Source organism: Schistocerca nitens, chromosome 4 (assembly GCF_023898315.1).
Source record: "Schistocerca nitens isolate TAMUIC-IGC-003100 chromosome 4, iqSchNite1.1, whole genome shotgun sequence".
Taxonomy (NCBI): domain Eukaryota; kingdom Metazoa; phylum Arthropoda; class Insecta; order Orthoptera; family Acrididae; genus Schistocerca; species Schistocerca nitens.
This window is the reverse complement of record NC_064617.1, coordinates 319,934,041-319,958,144: the sequence shown is the minus strand read 5'-3', so window position 1 is coordinate 319,958,144 and position 24,104 is coordinate 319,934,041. Positions and strand designations below refer to the sequence as shown.

The 24,104-nt window shown below is 43.4% G+C and overlaps 1 protein-coding gene across 1 annotated transcript in view; it reads left to right on the top strand.

Moving 5' to 3' along the window:
* LOC126252749 (sialin-like) overlaps positions 1 to 24,104 on the top strand; it is a 101,064-nt gene that overhangs the window by 9,690 nt on the left and 67,270 nt on the right. Inside the window, exons 2-6 of the mRNA XM_049953655.1 lie at positions 2,695 to 2,906; positions 9,612 to 9,845; positions 11,489 to 11,573; positions 13,432 to 13,646; positions 22,633 to 22,785. Coding sequence (XP_049809612.1) covers positions 2,695 to 2,906; positions 9,612 to 9,845; positions 11,489 to 11,573; positions 13,432 to 13,646; positions 22,633 to 22,785 — 899 coding nt within the window. The remainder of the gene's footprint in view (positions 1 to 2,694; positions 2,907 to 9,611; positions 9,846 to 11,488; positions 11,574 to 13,431; positions 13,647 to 22,632; positions 22,786 to 24,104) is intronic.

Genomic DNA, 24,104 nt, shown 5'->3' with positions numbered 1-24,104 from the left:
GGCCAATGCTCTTAGGTGAATTATTTCCATAATAAAATGTTTTTAAATTATCTGATATATTATTAATTGTGTGAAATTCGTGTTACAACACTCATTAACAATGGCAAAGGGCATCACTGATATCAAACTCTTCTCTCAAAAATGTTAGACAAATAACTGCTAAACATAAAAAAATACTTTACAGTGAACACTACTCAATTTTTAATGAAAAATCTAAAGTTCCCTGATATGGATGTCTCATTCAACAATGGCTCCAAACTACGCGCGACTGAAACGCAACTAAATAAAAAATAGTACCTTCATTCCTAGTTCATATACTTTTCTAATCTCATTACATTTCATTTCATTCTAAATCACTAATCCAATCTTTCTTCTCTGTTTCACAACTTTCAAACACAAATCAGTTTACTTAAACACAGATGCACTTAACCTCACGTCCAGACTGCCACGAGTCCTCTGCTCGGCGTATGTCTCGCTACTGCTCTAACGATAGGACTCCCGCTCTCCTTGCTGCCAAGCAGCGATGACTGAAGAAGCACATCTTCCAGCGACGCAGCTACTCTGGCCAAAGACTGCGTGCGAATAATAAGCTATTCAAAATTGTCGCTTCGCGTATGGGACATCCAAAGTATGTATAAATTCCAGAATAGCAAATAACAAACTCCCAATGATCTGTTTCAACACCCATCACATCGCCTGAAAGTTAATTATAAACTATGCTATGAATCGTTATTGTATCCATGTGGTTGTGACCTTAAATCGACCTATTTCTACCAGATTCAATACGAAAAAATGCAAATGGGAAAGAACTGCTGAGTGCATTTAGTAAACCTAACAGAGGGTGTTTGCTCCCCAGCCAGATGCCTTGGTCGCTATACCAGCAGCGATTTCGTTGAACAGCATTTACCTCAGGGAAACCTTACTGGCAATTGCAAATATTTGTTTGCTCGATATCTAGGAAAATATGTTTGGAGACCCCCATAAATGATGAAACACGTTTAGTTTTCAACTATGTATCGATACCATCCATTTGGAGTCGATTGCGTGCCATATGTTTTAGGGACGGCTTCTCGAAAACGGTGCGTGGTGTGTGTGTGTGTGTGTGTGTGTGTGTATGTATGTGTGCGTGTGTGTGTGAGAGAGAGAGTGCTGGTGTGCGGGTGTCCGGCGGGGGGGGGGGGGGCGGTTATTGAACCAAATATCTTACAGTCTTTCAATGCAGGTGGGGTACACAAGCGTCCTGCCAAATATGAGCCGAATCTGTTGGCTGTGTCTGAGGCCCTTCCAGCTACCGAGCCACAGGTGCCTACCAGACAGACAGACGACGAGCTGAGGTTTGGGCTCCAGATGCCTACAACTCTGTCATTTGCCACGGCTGGGCGTGTCCCGGCCACCTCGCTAGTAGCATCGCAACTCCAGGTTATGAACTGTTCAAAGTTAGTACCGGGTTTCTGGTGATTTGTTTTACTCTAGGCCACTGCCCAGACTACACAATCAATCTTCACACTTATTATCGAAATCTTTACACAATTTGAGCAAGACGTATTTTAAGTATTCAGGCTCATTGTATTAATTACACCTGTGTTCTACATAATACATTTTTTTCTCTTTGAAAAAATGAGATAAATACTTGCGTTATCAGGTTCAGTTACAGTAGACGCTGTAATCTTATCTCCTGGGAATGGCTGTGTACATGCACTCTAGGTCTAGATCCAGAATATGTTAAAAAAGAAATTAAATGACCTCTGCATTGGCTATTTTGCCAGTGCTCTTGAATAATGTTTCCTTTTATGAGAAAAGAAATGAGTCTCACTTTTGGCAACAGCTGTAGCTTACCTACTTTTCCACTTTTACACACATGTTAACAACTCTCAGATCAGGAAAACTCTGTCAATACTCTGTCAGTATAAAAGCGCTTTCTGGGATCTTTGATCATAAATTACTAAAGAAACGACACACTTAAGATTTCTGGCAAAAAGTACGAACCTCTAGTAGACCAAACACTTTACTTCTGGCATTTTTTCCACAAGATAAAAGTAAAGGGAATATTTACTTCCCTTCGGTAAGTATTCTAGATAACAACCAAATTAACTTAATTAGTTTCGATACACCTAAAATTACGCAAATAAAAGCTGAATTGAATCTAGGATTGCAATATACTAATTTTTTTCGGATGGTAACAAAGGAGCTCGCGTGGATGACCAGTGTCCTCCAAGCTACAATAACGTTTCATAAACAATGTAACTTTCGTAACCTAAAGCCAGTAATGGATGAAATTAACGGATGGAGAGTTAACGGAAAGGTACAGAAAATGGCGCGAACTCCAATCCAATTGGATGAAACAGAGTGTGACAATTTTGTGAATCACAAGTGTCAACCGCACGAGCAATGAAAGATTGAGGGATTAGGGAAAAATCCAGCAGTGGTACATTTCACATCTGGAAAGTAGGAAGTTGACTGGTGTTCACCAAGGCCAAGAAATATGGACGAAGTGTAGAACTGAATGGGGTCATGTAACACGAATAGTGTCACAGGGCTTTGAATTAATATAATTTATATTGCTTTCACATAATGATGTATGACTTTGAATTCCACAAAACTCTATTGCACAGTTGTTAAATTCATTCACTTTTGTCATCTGACACCTGAAAGTTCAGAGAGCTGATTTTCACGACGACGTGCCTGTGTGCCCAGGTCTGTGGAAGACGCGCTACACGATGGCGCTGCTGTGCCTGCTGGGTCTGGGCATCAGCCTGGCGATGCGCGTCAACCTGTCGGTGGCCATCGTGGACATGGTCAACGAGACGGCCGTGCGGGAGCGGGACTCCAACGGCAGCGCCCTCGTCTTCTTCGACCCTGACGCCTGTCCGGGGGAGCTGGCGGTCAGGGGTCCCGGTGGCCGCAAAGTGAGTGAGTCCCTCCTATAGTGAAAACTGTGTCTGCTTTCTGCTCTCAGCCACTGCGAATATAGTGAAATGACTTTCGATATATTTCTAATATTGTTTCCAGAAGACCATAGAACTGGCGCCTGTGTTTTTAACGAGTGACAATGTTCCGTTAATTCATTTGCTTTATTTTACGAGTACACGATAATTTTATACAGCTGCAGGGGTAATATACAGGGAGCGAAAGGCTATTTACAATTTGTACAGAAACCAGATGGCAGTTATAAGAGTCGAGGGGCATGAAAGGGAAGCAGCGGTTGGGAAGGGAGTGAGACAGGGTTGTAGCCTGTCCCCGATGTTATTCAATCTGTATATTGAGCAAGCAGTAAAGGAAACAAAAGAAAAGTTCGGAGTAGGTATTAAAATCCATGGAGAAGAAATAAAAACTTTGAGGTTCGCCGATGACATTGTAATTCTGTCAGAGACAGCAAAGGACTTGGAAGAGCAGTTGAACGGAATTGACTGTGTCTTGAAGGGAGGATATAAGAGGAACATCAACAAAAGCAAAACGAGGATAATGGAATGTAGTCGAATTAAGTCGGGGGATGGTGAGGGAATTAGATTAGGTAATGAGACACTTAAAGTAGTAAAAGAGTTTTAATATTTGGGGAGCAAAATAACTGATGGCGGTCGAAGTAGAGAAGATATAAAATGTAGACTGGCAATGGCAAGGAAAGAGTTTCTGAAGAAGAGAAATTTGTTAACATCGAGTATGTATCCAAGTGTCAGGAAGTCGTTTCTGAAAGTATTTGTGTGGAGTGTAGCGATGTATGGAAGTGAAACATGGGCGATAAATAGTTTGGACAAGAAGAGAATAGAAGCTTTCGAAATGTGGTGCTACAGAAGAATGCTGAAGATTAGATGGGTAGATCACATAACTAATGAGGAGGTATTGAATAGAATTGGGGAAAGGAGGAGTTTGTGGCACAACTTGACTAGAAGAAGGGACCGGTTGGTAGGACATGTTCTGCGGCATCAAATCGTAGAGGGAGACCAAGAGATGAATACACCAAGCAGATTCAGAAGGATGTAGGTTGCAGTAAGTACTGGGAGATGGAGAAGCTTGCACAGGATAGAGTAGCATGGAGAGCTGCGTCAAACCAGTCTCTGGACTGAAGACCACAACAACAACAAGTCTGAATTGGTCACACTACATGGTTAAAAATGTAAAGCAGCAAGAAGACACGGTTTGATATCAATGTAATTTCGTGCACGTACACATCTTTGGTGCGTACGTAAATTACTAGGGTTGTAATATGCTCTGTAAGAGGTAGCATGGTCGCCAGAGTGCATTAGTGTTGTTGGTGCGTAGTGTTGTCACCAGACCTTGCAGGGTATATAGTGGTCTCGCCCAGCATCAAATGTTGCATCAACACCGTCAAGGTTCACAGAGGTGCCACGTACTGATGTAACAGAAAATTATCAGTATATGACAGAGTATGAAAGGGGTCTAACTGTGGAAGCCATTTAGCTTGTTGATGGTATCATCCAATTTCTAGATTTCTACGGCATTTCTGTGTGACAAAGGCCTAATGTTGGGCTACAAGGAACTTGACGACAGGCAACTCGTCAAGGTTCCGGTCGACCATGGCCGACCATCACAAGGGAGGATCACTTCACTGTGCACCGGGAAAGTCATAACCCCATTACATCTGCGTCTGCTGTACGAGAATATGTAATGGAATACCTGCAACACTCCGTGTCATCCTGCTTCAGCAGCGAGACGAAGGAATGAAAGTGGCACATGTAGGCTGACGTTAATACAGCACAGATGGCTCCGTTTGGAGTGGTGCTATGACTAGGAATAAAAGCCGTGAACGGCTTCGTATTGTGCTCAGCAATGAATCCTAGTTTTGAACATACCCTGGCTGACCATCGTCAGCGAGTATGGTAGCGACGTAGGGAGAGGTCCCATTCTTCCAGTGGTTTGGAGAGGCACAGTGGTGTTACTGCTGGTGTCGTGGAATGAGGAGCGATAGGGTATGACTTAACATCACGACTAGTAGTGATGAGGGAATTCTGACGGCACAAGAATACATCACTGGCATGCTGCGTCCTTATGTGTTGCCTCACGTGCGCCAGTATTGCGGTCCCCATTTCAACAGGACAATGCTCGTCTCCACGTCGCACATGTCTCTCTGAACTGTTTGCTTGGTGTTGAAGTACTCCTTTGGCAGTGAGATACTCAGATCTTCCCCCAATAGAACGTGTGTGAGATTTTCTCGGAAGTCAACCCAGTCCCAGTGTCAGTATTCAGAATATCAAGGACCAGTTACAACAATTGTGGGTCATCTTGCCTCAGCAGAGAATACAGCTTCGTTGGTCATTGACACTTGATGAGACGTCCGACCCTGTAGCTGAATGGTCAGCGTGACGGCTTGTCAGTCCTCTGGGCCCGGGTTCGATTCCCGGCTGGGTCGGGGAAGTTTCTCCGCCCAAGGACTGGGCGTTGTGCTGTCCTCATCCTATCATTCTCATCGACTGCAGGTCGCCGAAGTGGCGTCAAATTGAAAGACCAGCACCCTGCGAACGGTGAGCCCGACGAGGGGTCCTAGCCATACGATTAAATAAATAAATAAACTTGATGAGACCCTTAAACTTCAGTCTGGTGTCTACCATATCTAAATTGTAATGTGAGTTTATCCTGTCAGTCGTAAACGTTTGAGACTAGACAAAAAATATAGGAAATTTAAGATGGTAGTTTTAACACTTCTGTTCTACACATTCCCCCCCACCCCGTTATTTGGGACGCTGTTCAACAAGCACGTTCCAATAGCTTGAATGTCAGTTATGTAGTCAAAGCGTTGGTCTGTCATGTCAGATCTGCGCTTTGTCATTTTGTGATGGATTCATACTGACAGCACGAAGTCTCGCCACCAGTGATGATTTTTTCAGAAAAAAGTCCACATTCTGCACTTCAGTCAAGTCGCCGGAGGCCTTTGTTTGTTCAAAAAATGTGTGTGAAATCTTATGGGACTTAACTGCTAAGGTCACCAGTCCCTAAGCTTACACACTACTTAATCTAAATTATGCCCCATAAATTATGCCCCATGCCCCAGGAAGGACTCGAACCTCCGCCGGGACCAGCCGCACAGTCCATGACTGCAGCACCTTGGCTTTGTTTGCACACACGTTTTTCTTCTTCAAAACGTCATAGAGAATATCTTGAACCCTTGATTTAAATATATGTTTCCGCTGCGATTTCTAACACAGCAAACGTGAAACACTACAGCACGACGGCCACTACTTACAAGGAGACCGCTCCTACTCGTTATCACCGATTTCGACCACATTTATGACATTCTTTTCAACCTTTGTTGGATGTCTTAGTTTACGACAGGAAAATAAAAGGATTAATAAACGGGGAAAATGGGTTGTTATTGCAGTGGTAACAGCTATCCCTAGTGTGCTCTAGGGTGGGGTGGGGGACGACGGCGATGAACTGTGCTGCGTGCGATGCCTCTGAACATGCATATGGAGCTCCAGACAGCCAATACTTTGGAAAAAAAGAAATAGTATTTTAGCGCTGGTCGGGCTAGGCGTCAACCATTTATGTTACAGTGGTTGCCAGTGAGGGGTTAGCCCAGCGGGAAGCGAACAGATAGGTAACCCGAGGGGCGTGGGATCGCGTCCCTATTCTAAAACATTTTTACTTCTTTTGATTTTCAGTTTTGACGTTACTTATACTGCAAATGAACCGAAATAACGCTCAGTATATCGTATTTATTAATATTTTCACAGACGCTTCAGTCTGGAGCCGCGAGACCGCTTCGGTCGCAGGTTCGAATCCTGCCTCGGGCATGGATGTGTGTGATGTCCTTAGGTTAGTTATGTTTAAGTAGCTCTAAGTTCTAGGGGACTGATGACTTCAGATGTTAAGTGCCATAGTGCTCAGAGGCAGCCAATATTTTCATAAAAGGATTGGAAAGGAAAGGCAAAGGAAAATTTGACATTATAAATAAATTTCCAAGGTTGTATGTTGTATGTTAATCGGGGACGTAGAAACGACGGAGAGGCTCCGTCCCCGCCGCAGCCGCAGTGGTCCACAACCCCACGACAACTACCGCAGTCGGCTTCACCCCTCCGCCGCCCCACACCGAACCCAGGGTTATTGTGCGGTTCGGCCCCCGGTGGACCCCCAGGGAACGTCTCACACCAGACGAGTGTAACCCCTATGTTTGCGTGGTAGAGTAATGGTGGTGTATGCGTACGTGGAGAACTTGTTTGCGCAGCAATCGCCGCCATAGTGTAGCTGAGGTGGAAAAAGGGGAAACAGCCCGCATTCGCCTAGGCAGATGGAAAACCGCCTAAAAACCATCCACAGACTGGCCAGCTCACCGGACCTCAACAGATGTCCGCCGGGCGGATTCGTGTCGGGGACCAGGCGCTCTTTCCCGCTCCGTAAAGTCGTGCGTTAGACCCCTCGGCTAACCGAGCTGGCAATTTCCAAGATAGGAATGTACTTAAACCGGCAACAAGGTTTGCAATTAAACTGTCCGATCAAACACGTACGTCGGAAATTCTCATTCATCGACTTTCGACTAAAATACTTTCTTTAACGTCACGCAAAATCCATCATTTACTCTCGTATGTTCTGTTTCCAGAGTGTCAGTATCAATTGTTATAACTCGTACCTGGACAAGCGAGGGGCGAAAGCAGTTCTTATGAAACGATGGGATATGAATAGAGCAACTCACTCATATACACTGCAGTATGCTATAACTCTTTCTGGAAAATTATTGTCAACAGTCTATTTATGGCTGCAAGAGAGTAGTGGCACATTTGGACTAAGAATACGAAAAAGAGTGGATGAGTTCGTAGCAAAATATATGAATCTCGTCATTACTTCATGAAAGTCTAGGCAATTTACAACAGTTTTACACAAAACCTTTTTGGCTGATATTATGAAGCCATAATAGCAAGAAAACAAATTTCTTCTATCATTTGAAGCGTGGAGAGGGCAAACAAATCCACGATTATACGACGAGATTTCTCGAGGTGACGAAGGATTGCCACCGTGCAATTTTAGAGTGATTCCACCGAAATTCATTCCGCTAGTGCAAAGCTGTGACGTCTATTTTTATCGTGAGGTAAGAACTCCGTCCGAGCGGACCTCTATGAAGGTCCAACGGTGCCGACCGACCACAGTGTCATCCTCATCCAATAGCGTCACTCGGATGCGGATATGGAGGGCATGTGGTCAACACACCACTCTCCCGGTCGTTGTCAGCTTTCGTGACTGGAGCCGATGCTTCTCCTCTGTTCGCCTCAAATGGTCTGAGTGCAACGCGCTTGCCAACAGTGCTCGGCAGACATGAACGGTCATCCGTATAAGTGCTAGCCAAACCCGACAGCGATTAACTTCGGTGATCTGACGGGAATTGGTACTAACACTACGACAAGACTGTTGACATGTGAGGTAACGGACTTGATCAAAAATCTACAAAACTGCACTTATCACGTAGAGAGAGTAAAAGAAATAACATCACAAGAAGAGTGTACATCACACGTGATTAGCTACCAAACTATGCGATTAGAGAGATTTTTTTGTCATTATAAACCGAGGTTGTTTTTCTATAGAAATTCTAAAATAACAGTGTAAGTGTTAAAATTCGGCGTTTATAATGTTTGCAAGATGCCGAGAAAATTAGTGTTTCCCAGTTTTTACGATGAATATCACCGCAGCATATGTGTGTCATCAACTGTAAAATAACAGGACTACCTTATTTTATATATGAAGTTCTCGTGTATGTTCTGCAGTTCCATCCTGGAAATTTATTTGCATCCGAAATTATATTTTGCATTTCCTTTTCGTCCTTTTATGAAAATATTTAGAAATACAGTATACTGACCATTATTTCAATTTATATTTAGTGTAAGTAAAGCAAAAATTGAAATTAAAAAGAGTTTCCGCGTAGGGACTTGACTCCACGTCCGTTGGATTCTGAATTGTTTTCACTGTGCCTTCCGCTGCCTGGAAACTACCTTAACATAAAAGGTTCATGCCACGCCCGACCAGCGCTAAAAATGGTAGTTTTTTCTAAACTCATGACCATCTGGCGCTCCCATTCTGAACGAAATCGACGGATAGGCGCGATAACCTTTTTAGCACTGCCTGCTCACAAGTGACTGGTCTAAAGCGCATGAGGTGTTAACAGCTGTTTGTTCAAGATGCCAGCATAGTTATTGCGCTTACGCCGCTTATACGGCAGGATTAAAATAGGTCTCTGATTTTTTTTCACGGTGTATATCTGTTTTAGGTACGCCTTACAATCCCGCACCTCGTTTTGGAATCTGTGTCTCGTCACCACATGAACCAGAGGAGTTTTCCCGAAACCACAGGCCTTTTCCAAGCACGTCTCCTCCTCTTTTGAGTCTTGAACAGTGTATTCGCAATTACTAGCTGAAGTTTATTGCAGAACTCGAAGAGTCTTTCTGCTGCCTCACTCCAACTACAAAGTCTTTTTCCCCCTAACTTTGTTTTGTATTTCTTCATCCACCCTAGTTACTGTATTTTCCTGTCCCTTTACCCAAGGAGTTACCCGTTCGATGCCCTCTCATAATGTACCTATTCATCATATGCTTTTCATGTCAGCATGTACAGCTAAATGAAAGAAGAGGTTGGTGCTGCAAACTTAGTTATTTCAACTGTCTGTTTTTTTGCAGGACGGCGACTTCGCGTGGGACAAGCAGAAGCAGGGTGAGATCCTGGCCGCCTATTACTACGGCTACGTAATCGGACACTTCCCTGGTGGCATGCTGGCAGATCACTTCGGAGGGAAGATCGTATTCGCAGTCGGCATCTTTGTTTCGTCTGTGCTCTCTATTCTAACTCCAGCTTCAGCGTGGGCTGGTGACTACGTCCTGTTTGCCAACAGGCTGATCCAGGGAACGGTGCAGGTATTTTTTCTATTTTCTTCCTCTCTGCGAATTTACGAATTGAAGTGCTAATGGAAGTGCTCTAGGGCACTGATTTTGAAACGAGCAGCAACAGGCATTATCATGCACTAAAGAACTTCCTCACCTTCTCTCCCCTAGAAAAGGCAAGGAATTTATTGCAATCACTGCCATTCAACATAAATTAGTCATGTACACTGATCAGCCATAACATTGTGACCAGCTACCTAATAGCCGGTACGTCCACCTTTGGCACAGATAACAACGGCGGGGCATCGCGGTATGGACGCAGTGACGCCCTGGTAGGTCGCTAGAGTGAGTTGGCGCCACATCTGCACGCACAAGTCACCTGATTCCCGTAAATTCCGGGTAGGGGAGCGATGAGCTATGACGCTACGTTCAATTTCATCCCAAATGCGTTCGAACGGATGCAGGTCTGGCGAGATGGGGGACCTGCACGTCAATTGGAACTAGCCACTGTGTTCCTCGAACCATTCCATCACGCTCCTGGCCCTATGACATGGAGCATTATCTTGTTGAAAAATGGCACGGGAAACGTGATCGTCATGAAAGGTGTACATGGTTTGCATTCAATGTACGAAACTACTTGGCCGTCGTACCGTAGTACAGGTGGTAAGGAGCTGTTGCCCTGGAAGACCATAGATTCGCGCTCTCCGATCGACATGATGAAGAAGGTATCGGGGTTCATCAGACCATGCAACGATCTGCCACTGCGGCAACGTCCAGTGCCGATGATCAAGCGTCCGTTTCAGTCGTACAGTAGTTGCCGATGGCGTGATGCTATCATCGGCACACTCATGGGTCGTCGGCTTCTGAGGTCCATCGTTAAGCGTGTTAGGTACACTGTGTGTTCAGTCACACGTGTTCTCTGCCCAGAATTAAAGTCTGTTGTCATTTCCGCCACAGTTGGTAGCCCGTCCTGTTTTCCAGTCTGCCCAACCTACAACGTCCGACATCTGTAATGAGAGGTGGCAGGTGGCAAGGTGGTTTCACCTTGTTTTCGTCACTTGTTGAAGACACTCACCACAGCACTCATCGAACACCCGGCAAGTCGAAATGCTCGTGTCGAGCCGCTGGGATGTCACAATCTGCCCTCGGTCAAACTCAGATACATCACGCGCGTCCCCCATTCTACAAACGACAATACTCTCATTGATATCACATGCACAGTGCATGTGTCTGAATAGCAGTCAATCCTCGCCAGGTGACGCTGCTACCACCTGAAAGGGTAGTAGGTAGCTGGTCATAATGTTCCGGGCTGATCAATGTACATCAACGGCATTTGCAGTACTATGGTGCTGCATTAAATTTCGTTAAATATGAATGCCTATAATGCACATAAATGAAATAAATGCCTCTTGGGATGTAAAAGAGGACGAAGAATATATAGACGACGAAGTGTCAGGGGGCAGCTGCACTAAAATTGATGAGGGAGGTTGCGCAGTATTTTTTTTTGTCAATAATATTTTAGTTAATTCTATAAGCTTCAATTTGTTTCTCGAAACTGGAATTTGAATTTCACGCTGCACAGTGTCATAACTTTCATGAGTGGTGTTCAGAAACAACCTTACGTCCAGCAATATATAGTCCACTTGCATTTGGATATCATTTTCTCTTTGTTCCAGGGCGGAATTGTACCCACCATACAAACTCTTATCTGCAGGTGGTCGCCAGACCACGAAAGAAGCAAATTCTCTATAATTTTTCTAGGTAAGTTTCGAAATTTGTAGATGCTGTATTGTAGCTCACCTAGATGGTATAAATTCCTCTGTTCCGTGTAGAAGACACTCCTTCTCGATGGTGGTGGTGGTGGTGGTTAGTGTTTAACGTCCCGTCGACAACGAGGTCATTAGAGACGGAGCGCAAGCTCGGGTTATGGAAGGATTGGGAAGGAAGTCGGCCGTGCCCTTTCAAAGGAACCATCCCGGCATTTGCCTGAAACGATTTAGGGAAATCACGGAAAACCTAAATCAGGATGGCCGGAGACGGGATTGAACCGTCGTCCTCCCGAATGCGAGTCCAGTGTGCTAACCACTGCGCCACCTCGCTCGGTCTCCTTCTCGATAAAATCGATAATAACGCCGAGCTCGTTGTCCCGTTGCCATTTCTCGATATTGTCTAAAAACCTCAACACTACGCTGTTATTTTGCTCAGATTTTCTGCCAGTCATTATTTTATAAACAACCTTTATGTGTAGTAGCTACAGCTGTGCAGTCAACATGTACACATACCGGAGCTATAATTGAACTTTGAAGTAACACGGACCGGCATTATGTTTATGTACTTACGATGTCCATCTTCAAAGGGTGTGTTTTTGCTTTTCAGTGGGGGAATAACTTTCACTGAATAACTCAGATTTTCTTAGTATTTCTTTTATGTATATCGTACTCACAGCTGTTAGACAAACAGTACCAAATTTTCAGTTTTCTTTGTATTTAGTCGTTGGTCTTTTAATTCACAAGCCATCCAGATATTGTAAGAAGAACTTCTAAGCAACAAAATAAACATGAACATAGATTACAATAATTGTATTCGATTGTAGACATGTAGCGGAACTGCAAATAGATGCGTATGAGTACGATTAATGGACACATATCCCAAGGTCGTGCACATACAGTGACGACCATGCTATGCCTAACTCTGCATGGCATGTGATTTCTGCTTGTTACGCCATTCTAGCATGGTTTATCAGCATTGAACGACGAACGCTCGAAACTAGCTATTAGTGCTTAAAGAAGTACTATTTGAAAATAACATCTTTGTGAAAATGAACGTTTACGCTCAGAAGGCTGTGGTTGTGCCAAACACTTTTTTAAATTCCTCTGAGGTCTGTACATTCACACAACACTCACATATTAAAGCGAATTTGGGTCTAAGATGACAGCCCATATTTGTGGTTTATGATTTAGCTCATATTTTGTGTTTCAGCCAAAAGCACTGCAGTGAGATCTTTTTTCCTCGTATCTGTTATTTCTGAGTACAGACGCGAAAGAATAGTTACTCAAATGATCATACAATGTAAACTTTCACGGCCGGTATTGTCTTCACTTAAAACTTCCGGGCTGATAGGCCGTGGTCGAAGTATAAAACTGTCTCCTAACGTTTCGTCTCCGACTGCGGGAGACATCTTCGGAGGTAAAGCGCCGCTTTACCTCCGAAGATGTCTCCCGCAGTCGGAGACGAAACGTTAGGAGACAGTTTTATACTTCGACCACGGCCTATCAGCCCGGAAGTTTTAAGTGAAGAGTTACTCAAATGCTTCATTAAACGTATAAGATCATGATGTAATTTAAGAACAATACCTTCAGATACTACTGAGAATAGAGAGTTCCTCACTAGCTTATGTTCCACGAAATATCTCTTTCTGTAAAAATAATCGTACTAGAAGCGCTTCACAGTATAAGCGACGGAAAGAAAATATTTAGAATACCCTCAGACATTGGAGTCCAAACGAAAGAAGTGGTAACTAGGTCTCCAAATGTACACCCTCTTAGAAATATTAATGACATGTATGCTTGAATTTTTCTGTTGTTTAGAAGTGTACTAGGTTTATTTGTTTTTCCTGCAGGGCTGTACGGTGGTATGGTGGTATCGATGGCGGCAACGGGCTCTCTATGCGCGACGTCGGTAGGTTGGCCGTTAACTTTCTATGTGTTTGGCGGCATCGGACTGCTATGGTGTGTGCCATGGTGGCTGCTGGTTGCCGACTCGCCGGCGCAACACAAGAACATCGATCCAGCAGAACGTCGATACATCGAGGCCACTATACATTCGAGTGCCAAGGTATTTATTGGATATGTTCCAGTCTCTGTCGTCCCCTACAAGTTTTGTCCTGTACGACTCCCTCTAGCAGTGTGAAAACTATCGCAAGATGTCTTAACGTATGTCCAGTTATCTTCACCCTTCTTCTTCTCATTGTTGCCTCATGTTCATATCCTCGCTGGCGCTGCCGAGAACATCTTCATTTCCTATCAGTCCACCTACTTTTCAGCATCATCTGTCATTATAACTTCAAGTTTTCTATTACTTTTCGGTTTCCCACTGTACATATTCCATTACAGACTCCATTCTCAGAAATTTCTTCCTCTAATTAAGGCCAACGATTGATAACAGTACACTTCTTCTTGTGAGGAGTTCCTCCTTTGGCAAAGTAATCTACTTCTTACATCCTCCTTGCTTTGTCCGTCATGCATTGTTTTATTAACAAGGTAGTAGAACTACTTAACTTCCTCTAATGTGTGGCTCCCAGTTTCCATGCAAGTTTGTCGCAAATTTCATTTCTGTCAGTCCTTATTACTTTCGTTTTCTTTGGTTTCCTTTCAATACTCTCTGCTCATTAGACGCTTCGAAGCATTCAAAAGAACCTACAATTTTTCCTCACTTTCAATGTGGGAAGTAAGGTCACAAGAGAATCTTATCAGTGATTTCACCCGGAATTTTCATCCCACCGCACGACATTTTCTTTATTTCCGTTATTCCTTTGGCGGTGTGTAAATTGAACAGTAGGAGTGAAAGAACATAAACTTGTCATATACCCTTCTTAATCCGTTCATTTCGTTCTTGTTCTCCTTATTTTTGTCTGTTCGTTCTTGTAGCTGTTGTCTCCCTATAGCTTACATCCATTTTCCTGAGAATTTAGAACATATTCACATCATTCTCGCAGTTACAGAGTAATCAGTCTCAACGAAAACGCTACTAGTTCACTGTCATATATTCATATCCCTGTGACAGTAAAACTAATAGTGTTTCCGTTAAGACAGGTTACTCTGTAACTACGAGAATTATCCGAAGATGGGCGACACTATTCGAAACTGGTAAGTCTGAGATAATAGAACAGCCCTCGACAAACCGCAAACCGAAAGTAATTTGTACTTGCTATTTATTTAATTTCGAAGTGACTTACGTTACTGCATTTTTGACCATTCCTGAACAGTTTTGTACTTCCTTCTTTCGTTGATCATTTGAAGTATTTCTATCCTTATCCAAGGTTTCTTAGCAGTTACCTTCCTTATACCCATATTTGTCTGTACAACTTCTCTGCTTACCCTTTTCAGAAATGTCCATTCCCCTTCACCTGAACTGCGTACTGGCGATTTCATTATGGTAATATCTACCGCCTAAAAGAACTTCAAATGTAAATCATCCTCCTCAGTACTTCAGTACCCCCTCTCTTTTCGCGCTGATTCTTCAGGTCGATTCCCTCAAACGTCAGTCCACTCTTCGTCATTATTAAATTGTGATACATGTCTTAGTCTGATCCTGGATACACCTTACAGTACAGTATATGATTTCAGAATACCTGTCTGGGTACTGTGTAATTCACCTTGATCTTCTCGTGTACCCATGCCTTTTACAATACTTTCTACTCTTGTGGTCTTCCAATAGTTGTATTCGCTATTACTAGCCCACATTTATTGTAGAATTCAATTAATCTTTATTCTCTCTCATTCTTGCTACGATCCCATTTTATATCGGATTTCTTTCTCTTACAAGAACTTGCCAAATGCCCAAGTTTATTAGATTTTTATATCTTTTCAATCCTGAATCAGCCGTCAAATGCTCCCATATATTTTTTCCAGCTCTTCATTTTCTGTCTGTGACGACGACATGTACATTTCAACTATTGGTATGGCTGTTGCTTTTCTGACTATTCTGATGGGAGCAATTCAATGAGTGAACTGTCCACACTACCCCATTCCGTGCCCTACCTTCCTATTCATAACGAATCCTACTCCCATGACACCACTTTCTGCTGCTGTTGATAGTACCCTATATTCTTCTGTCCACAAATTGTTGCCCATTTCAGTTCTCTGACCCCATTATATCTAGGTTGAGACCTTGCATTTACATTTTCAGATTTCCTAGCTTCCCTCCAATTTTTTTCCTTCTTCTTTCCAGAGTTTTTCGTATATTTCTTTCCTCTCTGGTTCTGCGCAGAACCTCCTCATTCCTTATCTTATTATTCCATCTAATTTTCGACATTAGTCATTAGCACAAAATCTCAAATGCTTCGATTCTCTTTCGTTCCGGTATTCCCACACTCCGTGTTTCACTACCATACAACATTGTGCTCCAAGCATACATCTCAGAAATTTCTTCCTCAAATTGTGGCCTATGTTTGATAATAGTAGACTTCTCTTGGCCAGGAATCCCTTTTTTTTCCAATGTTAATCTACTTTTGATGTTCTGCTTGCTTTCTCCGTCATGGGTTATTGTGCTGTCTAGGTAGCAGAATTTCTTTTCATCTAATTCGTGAGCGCCAATCTCGCTGTTCTCATTTCTGATACTTCTCATTACTTTCCTCTTTCTACGATTTACTCTCAATTCATATTCTGTGCTCATTAAACTCTTCTTTCCGTTCAGCAGATTCTGTAATTCTTCTTCACTTTCTCTGAAACAGCAACGTCATCAGCGAATCTTATTATTGACATCCTATCACCTTGAATTTTAATTCCACTCTTGAACCTTTCGTTTATTTCGATCATTGTTTCTTCTATACACAGATTGAACAATAGACGCGAAAACTACATACCTGTCTTAAACCCTTTTTAACTGAGCACTTCGTTCTTGGTGCTCACTCTTATTATTATCTCTTGGCTCTTGTACATATTGTATATTACCGTCTCTCCCTATAGCTTACCCCTATTTTCCTCAGAATTTCGAACATCCTGCACCATTTGTCATTGTCGAACGTTTTCTACAGATCGATAAATCCCATGAAAGTATCTTGATTTTTCTCTAGTCTTACTCCTATTACTGCGACGTCACAACTGCTTCTCTGGCTCCTTTGCCTTCTCTGAAGACAAACTGATCGTCCTCTAACACATCCTCAATTTTATTTTCCCTTCTTCTGTATATTGTTCTTGTCAACAACTTGAATGCATGAGCTGTTAAGCTGATTGTGCGATACTTCTCGCACTTGTCAGCTCTTGCGGTCTTCGTAGCTGTGTGGATGATATTTTTCTAAAAGTCAGGTGGTGTGTCGCCAGACTCATACATTCTGCACTCCAATGTGAATAGTAATTTTGTGGTAGCTTCCCCCAATGATTTTAGAAATTCTGATGAAATGTTGTCTATTCCTTCTGCCTTATTTGAGGTTAAATCTTCCAAAGCTCTTTTAAATTCTGATTCCAATACTGGATCCCCTATCTCCTCTTTCGAGTCCTGTTCCTTCTTCTATCACATTACATAAGTCTTCCCCTCATAGAGGTCTACAATGTACTCTTTTCATCTACCCGCTCTCTCCTCCATATTTAACAGTGGAATTCCCACTGCACTCTTAATATTACCATCCTTGCTTTTATTTTCTATACGCTGAGTCAATCTTTCCGACAATCATTTCTTTGTCGATGCCTTCAAATTTTTCATGCAGCCATTTCGCCTTGGTTTCCATTAAATTCCTGTTTATTTCATTCCCAAGTGACTTGTAGAGAAGTACTCCTGCATTTCGTTGAACATTTTTGTATTTACTTCTTTCCTCCATCAACTGAAGTATTTCTTCCGTTACTCATAGTTTCTTCGCAGTTACCTTCTTTGTATCTATGTTTTTCTTTCTAACTTCTGTGATTGCCCTTTTCAGAGATGTCCGTTTCTCTTCAACTGAACTGCTTCTTCGGTTATGATTCCTCCTGACTTGCCTCTTAAACTTCAGCCTAATCTTCATCACTGTTAAATTGTGATCTTAGTCTAAATCTGATTATGGTTACGCCTTACAACCCAGTATGTGATTTCGCAACCTCTGCCTGACCTTGATGTACGAGGGCAGTTCAATAAGTAATGCAACACATTTTTTTTTCTGAAACAGGGTTTGTTTTATTCAGCATTGAAATACACCAGGTTATTCCCCAATCTTTTAGCTACACAACACTATTTTTCAACGTAATCTCCATTCAATGCTACGGCCTTACGCCACCTTGAAATGAGGGCCTGTATGCCTGCACGGTACCATTCCACTGGTCGATGTCGGAGCCAACGTCGTACTGCATCAATAACTACTTCATCATCCGCGTAGTGCGTCCCACGGATTGCGTCCTTCATTGGGCCAAACATATGGAAATCCGACGGTGCGAGATCGGGGCTGTAGGGTGCATGAGGAAGAACAGTCCACTGAAGTTTTGTGAGCTCCTCTCGAGTGCGAAGACTTGTGTGAGGTCTTGCGTTGTCATGAAGAAGGAGAAGTTCCTTCTGATTTTTGTGCCTACGAACACGCTGAAGTTGTTTCTTCAATTTCTGAAGAGTAGCACAATACACTTCAGAGTTGATCGTTTGACCATGGGGAAGGACATCGAACAGAATAACCCCTTCAGCGCCCCAGAAGACTGTAACCATGACTTTACCAGCTGAGGGTATGGCTTTAAACTTTTTCTTGGTAGGGGAGTGGGTGTGGCGCCACTCCATTGATTGCCGTTTTGTTTCAGGTTCGAAGTGATGAACCCATGTTTCATCGCCTGTAACAATCTTTGACAAGAAATTGTCACCCTCAGCCACATGACGAGCAAGCAATTCCGCACAGATGGTACTCCTTTGCTCTTTATGGTGTTCGGTTAGACAACGAGGGACCCAGCGGGAACAAACCTTTGAATATCCCAACTGGTGAACAATTGTGACAGCACTACCAACAGAGATGTCAAGTTGAGCACTGAGTTGTTTGATGGTGATCCGTCGATCATCTCGAACGAGTGTGTTCGCACGCTCCGCCATTGCAGGAGTCACAGCTGTGCACGGCCGGCCCGCACGCGGGAGATCAGACAGTCTTGCTTGACCTTGCGGCGATGATGACACACGCTTTGCCCAACGACTCACCGTGCTTTTGTCCACTGCCAGATCACCGTAGACATTCTGCAAGCGCCTATGAATATCTGAGATGCCCTGGTTTTCCGCCAAAAGAAACTCGATCACTGCCCGTTGTTTGCAACACACATCCGTTACAGACGCCATTTTAACAGCTCCGTACAGGGCTGCCACCTGTCGGAAGTCAATGAAACTAAACGAGACGAAGCAGGAATGTTTAAAAATATTCCACAAGAAATTTCCGGTTTTTTCAACCAAAATTGGCCGAGAAAAAAAATGTGTTGCATTACTTATTGAACTGCCCTCGTAATCTAACTGAAATCTTTCCGTGTATACCTCCTCCTCTTGTGATTCTTGAACAGAGTATTTGCTGGTACTAGCTGAACTTTATTGCAGAAACCGACTATTCTTTCTCCTCTCTCATTCCCAGTACCAAACCCACGTTCTCCCGTAACCCTTCCTTCTGCTCCTTCCCCTAGAAACGCATTCTAATCCCCCGTGACTATTAGATTATCATCTTCCTATACGTACTGAATTACATGTTCAATATCCTCATATACTTTTTCTATCTCTTCATCTTCGGCTTGCGACATAAGCATGTATACCTGATATATCGTTTTCGATGTTGTCTTGCTGACGATTCTGATGATAAACTTATCACTGTACTGTTCACAGTAATCACTCTCTGCCGTACATTCTTATTGATAACGAATCCTACTCCCTTTATACCATTTTCTGCTGCTGTTGATATTACCAGATGCTCATGAGATCAAAAATAATTGTCTTTTCGCCAGTTCACTTCACTGACCCCAAATATATCTAGAGTAAACCTTAGCATTTTCCTTTTCAGATTTTCTAGCTACCCTACCACGTTCAAAATTCTGACATTCCATGCCCCGATTCGTTATCACGGTCACCACCGTCTCGGCAATGCTTTCCTGGAGATCCTAATGGGTGACTACTCGGGAATCTTTTGCCAGTGGAGAGATCATCATGACACAATCAGAGGTTACAAGTCCTGTGGATACACATTATGCGTCTTTAATGCATTGATTTCCATTCCCTTTTGCATCCTCATACCTCTGATCATATCTGATCTTCCGCCTGTAGGGGCAGTTTCCATCCCAAGGATACGAGAGTGCTCTGAACCTCTATACGCTCCACCGCCCTCTTTGAAAAGGCTGTTGGCAGAATGAGGGTGTTTTTTAATGCCGGAAGTCTTCGGCTGCCATTGCTGATGATTTTTATTCAGAGTTTAAGCGGTGGCGGGGTTCGACCCCGGGCCCGAGGACGTTTTGATTGCTGGTCAAAGACGTTACCCTTAGACTACAGGTGCATCTTTACTACATTCAAACTGCTGACATTTCCCCCTGTGGTTCGCGGAATGCTTCCCTTTCGTTCGTTATTGAAACTTTTTATGGTGGTAACATCGCCTTTTGCAGGAAATTCGGATGGAAGATTAATCTGGAATCGTTTGCTAAAAGAGGGAGCATTATGACAACTTATCTGTTTCAGGACGCAAGTGCAGTTATTACACATTATGCATCTTTAATGCAGAGATTTCTGCGCCTTCTGCATTCTCATGCCGTTGGTCATTGGTAATTCTTTGGCCTTTTAGGACAGTTCCCCACCCGCAGATCAAGAGGGTACTCTGAATATCTGTTCGCACCTTGCTCTCTTTGATAGTGTCTCTAGCAAAACGAGGCTACTTCTTATATCTGAAGTGTTCGATCGATTCTGCTGAAGAGTTTTATTCAGAAATTCACTCATGACTGGGGTCAACTCCAGGATCCAGGTCGTTTCGATTGCTAATTGAAGAATCTCTCCCTAGAGAATGGTGACAAGCAATGAATTCCCTCTCTGTCAGGAGCATTGGCAGTGCATGTATCATCATCGAAACCCTCGTAACGCCGATTCTCGAATTCAATTTTACCTTTCTGCGGCTGGAGTTGATTTGGAACTTTGTTTATTCAGGTTACAGTAGTGGGCATTGTCCTATGTCAAGCTATTCATGAGACTTCTAAGGGAATCCCTTCTAACAACACAAAATCCCAAACCCCTCACCTGATTCAGATTCACTGATGACATCTACGTGATCTGGACTCAGGATGAAGACATCCTATCCATGTTTCTCCAGAACCTCAACAACTTCTCCCTCATTCACTTCACCTGGTCCTCCTCAGCCCAGCAAGCCAGCTCCTCGACCCCACCTAAAAGATGAACACACCAGTACCTCCATCCTTATCAAACCTACAACCACCATCAAGACCTCCATGTCGACAGCTCCCTCTCATTCCATGCCACGAAGTGCTTTGCCTACAGCCTAGCCACCCATGGCCTTCACATCTGTATTAATGAGCAGACCCTCCTGAAATATACTAAGGATCTCACTGAGGCCTTCACAGACCGTAATTATCCTCCGAACCTTGTACAGAAGCTGATGTTGTGTGCTTTATCTCTCCAGCCACCCAGCACCTCTCAAATTCCCATTGTCTGGCCACGGAGGAGCACTCCCCTTCTCCCCTTGTGACTCAGTACCACCCAGGACAGGAGCAACTGAATGACATTCTGTTCCAGGCTCTCGATTACCTCTTGTCGTCCCCTGAAATGAGGTATGTCCTACTCACTATTCTTCCCACCCCTGCCACATGGATTTCGCCACCCTCTGAACCTATATCCCTACACATCCCCTGTTCCAAACTCCTTGTCTCACGGCTCATACACCTGTATCACATCTGGATGCAAGATCTGTCTCATACATTCTTCCACAGCTACCTACTTTAGTCAAGTGGCAAGCATCGCCAAGCCCTTCAAATGCTTGGGTACCTATGAAACCAGACATGTGGACTACAAGTTAAGCTGCAACCACTGTGCTTCATTCTACGTGTGCATGACAACCAACATGCTGTTTGTCCATGTGAATGGCCACTGACAAATTGTGACCAAGAAGCAGCTGGACCATCAAGTTGCTGGGCACAATGGCCAACGTAACGGACTTTGATAATGACAGTTTCACAGCCTGTACCATATGAACCCTTCCTACCAACAATAGCTTTTTTTACTTGTACGTGTGGGAAATCTCCCTGCCATATATCCTACATTCCCATAAACCTCCTGGCCTCAACCTCCTTTTGCCATTGTTCTTCACCTACCTATCCCCTTTCCTGTTCCCACTCCAACATTACACAGCCTTCTATTCCCCAAGCACACCCACTGTCATTTTACCTCTCTTCTTTTCTGCCTCCCTCTCCCCCACTCTTCATCTTATTTCCCGACCACACCACACCTAGCTGCCCTACCCTCTCTCCATCTCGTCCCTGTATGCCTCCACAAAGAGCACTTTGCTGTGCCTACCCCGTATCCCGCTCTCCCTCCCCCTCCAAAACTCAGCCTCCTTCTTACCCTTACCCCCTGCTTCTCTCATCATATGCAGTTCTTGTGTGGACTCGGCAGCCAGAGACAGTGGCCATTAGTGTGTGAGCTGCTTTTCCGTGGATGATGTCTATTTCAGAAGTGGGCCTTCTGGCTGAAAGCTTACGTGTTTAGTAGTCTTCTTGTTGTGCCTGTTAGCGACTCAACATCTCCGCTATATATGAGTAGCAATCTATCCTTTCCATAATATTCTCGTTAGTGTCTTACTTTGGAATTTTCGGCTGTCAACCCAAAAAGCACTCTTCCTTTTAGTGGTAAGTATACAGTCTTGCTTGTTGCCTGTGTAGCAATGAGAGAGTATCGTTGCTTTCATGTTGCAGTTTAGGTTTGAACTGCATCATCACAGTGAACATCAGGTGATTACCAGTGATTAATTTCACATCCCCCCACCAGTTGAAGGGTAAGGCCAGGAGAAAGGACCATAATATCTTTCTTGATTGTCCTTTCACTAATTGCCTGTTTAAGCAAGATATCTGTGCATTAGTTCTCGAACAAAATAGTGCAATCAGCAGGTGTAACCTTTGAAGATACGTTTCTGATGTTGCAGCAAAAACTGCCTGTGCCCTGGAAAAGGTTGCTGTCGACGCCAGCTATCTGGGCCCTAGTCGTCTTCCTCGTGACTCTGGACGTTACTTTCTATCTGCTACTCTCTTCGCTGCCCCTGTACATCGCCGACATCTTGCACTTTGACGTTGAAAGTGTAAGTACAGAAAACTTCTACCATTTTTACCGTAGGGTACACTTCCTCAATAACATATACAGCCTCGCTGGTCCAATTACTTATGTTGCTGACTGGTTCTATTTCGTGAAGATTCTATTGCTATTGACGACATTACGTTTCTTTTCTCTCATCAGTAATGAAATTAGAATCTCTAGTTTGATGTCCATTGACTTGTAAATCAAAATACAATGTTCAAAGATACTTCAGTGAACAGATGCAGTCCACAAATGCGATTCTAACAGATTCAAAATCTTCTTAGAGTAAAAAATTTCCTCGCATGTGAGAATGAGTGGAAGTAAAAGGTAGAAAATCTCGTGAGTATCGTAAATTTGTTGTTTATATTAACGTCGCCGGACAGGAGAAGCGTCTCGCCAGACGAAGACGTTGTGGCTGAGTCTTCCGCACCAGTTGAGTGTGCGGAACAAACTTCTGCTGGTCTCACCTGTAGACCAGGACGATGATGCACACTGGAGGAGCCAATCTAAAGCATTTGAAAAGACTCACAGCTCAACATGACATGGGGTTTGCAGTTTCTGAGAGGGATGTCACCGAAATAAGTATCATTCTCCAGCATTTAAAGCAAAGTGACCTTCTGATTTGGCGTGGGAACAGATGGCGTGAAGTAAGTGTAACTGCAGTGATTGATAAATAATCCAGTTCTAGTATGAGATGTCGAACATAAGAAGACAACCAAGGCAAATCCTCAGAACGCAGAGTGGTGGAGGCCCTTTGATGATTCTCGCACTGTGGATCACTTTACTGCATGCGTTATTTGGAACACTGTATCTACTGCTGGAAGGCCACTCAAGGCTGTGATTTTAAGAGTGAGTAACGCCAATCACTCCAGGTAGAAGTATGGCCCAGTCTCAACCGGCCTTCGCTCTCCATGTAAACAATGTCCAGCCACCCAGAAATGTAGAGTCACAAAGTCAACACATCATCGATGCTCACTAGAGATGGGCAAAACTGTTCTTTTCAGAGATTGGATCAGAACTGTTCACTCCCTGAAATGAATTAGCTCTTTTTCATGACTCACCACTCATTTACAATAGAAAATAAATGGAAGGCACATTGCCCTTTAAACTTGGTTTATTCCAGTACTATACCTGTATTTTGATCTTATTTGATCCTATTTTGAAGTAACACAGATAATGAGTAAGAATTTTGTATTGTTTATTGAAATTTCCACGATATGACAAAGTTTTTGATTATTGATTTATTTTGCACTATCGTGGTTTTTTGGGTGATCGGAAAATGTTGTAACTTGAGATTTACATTAACAATATATTTGGCTATAA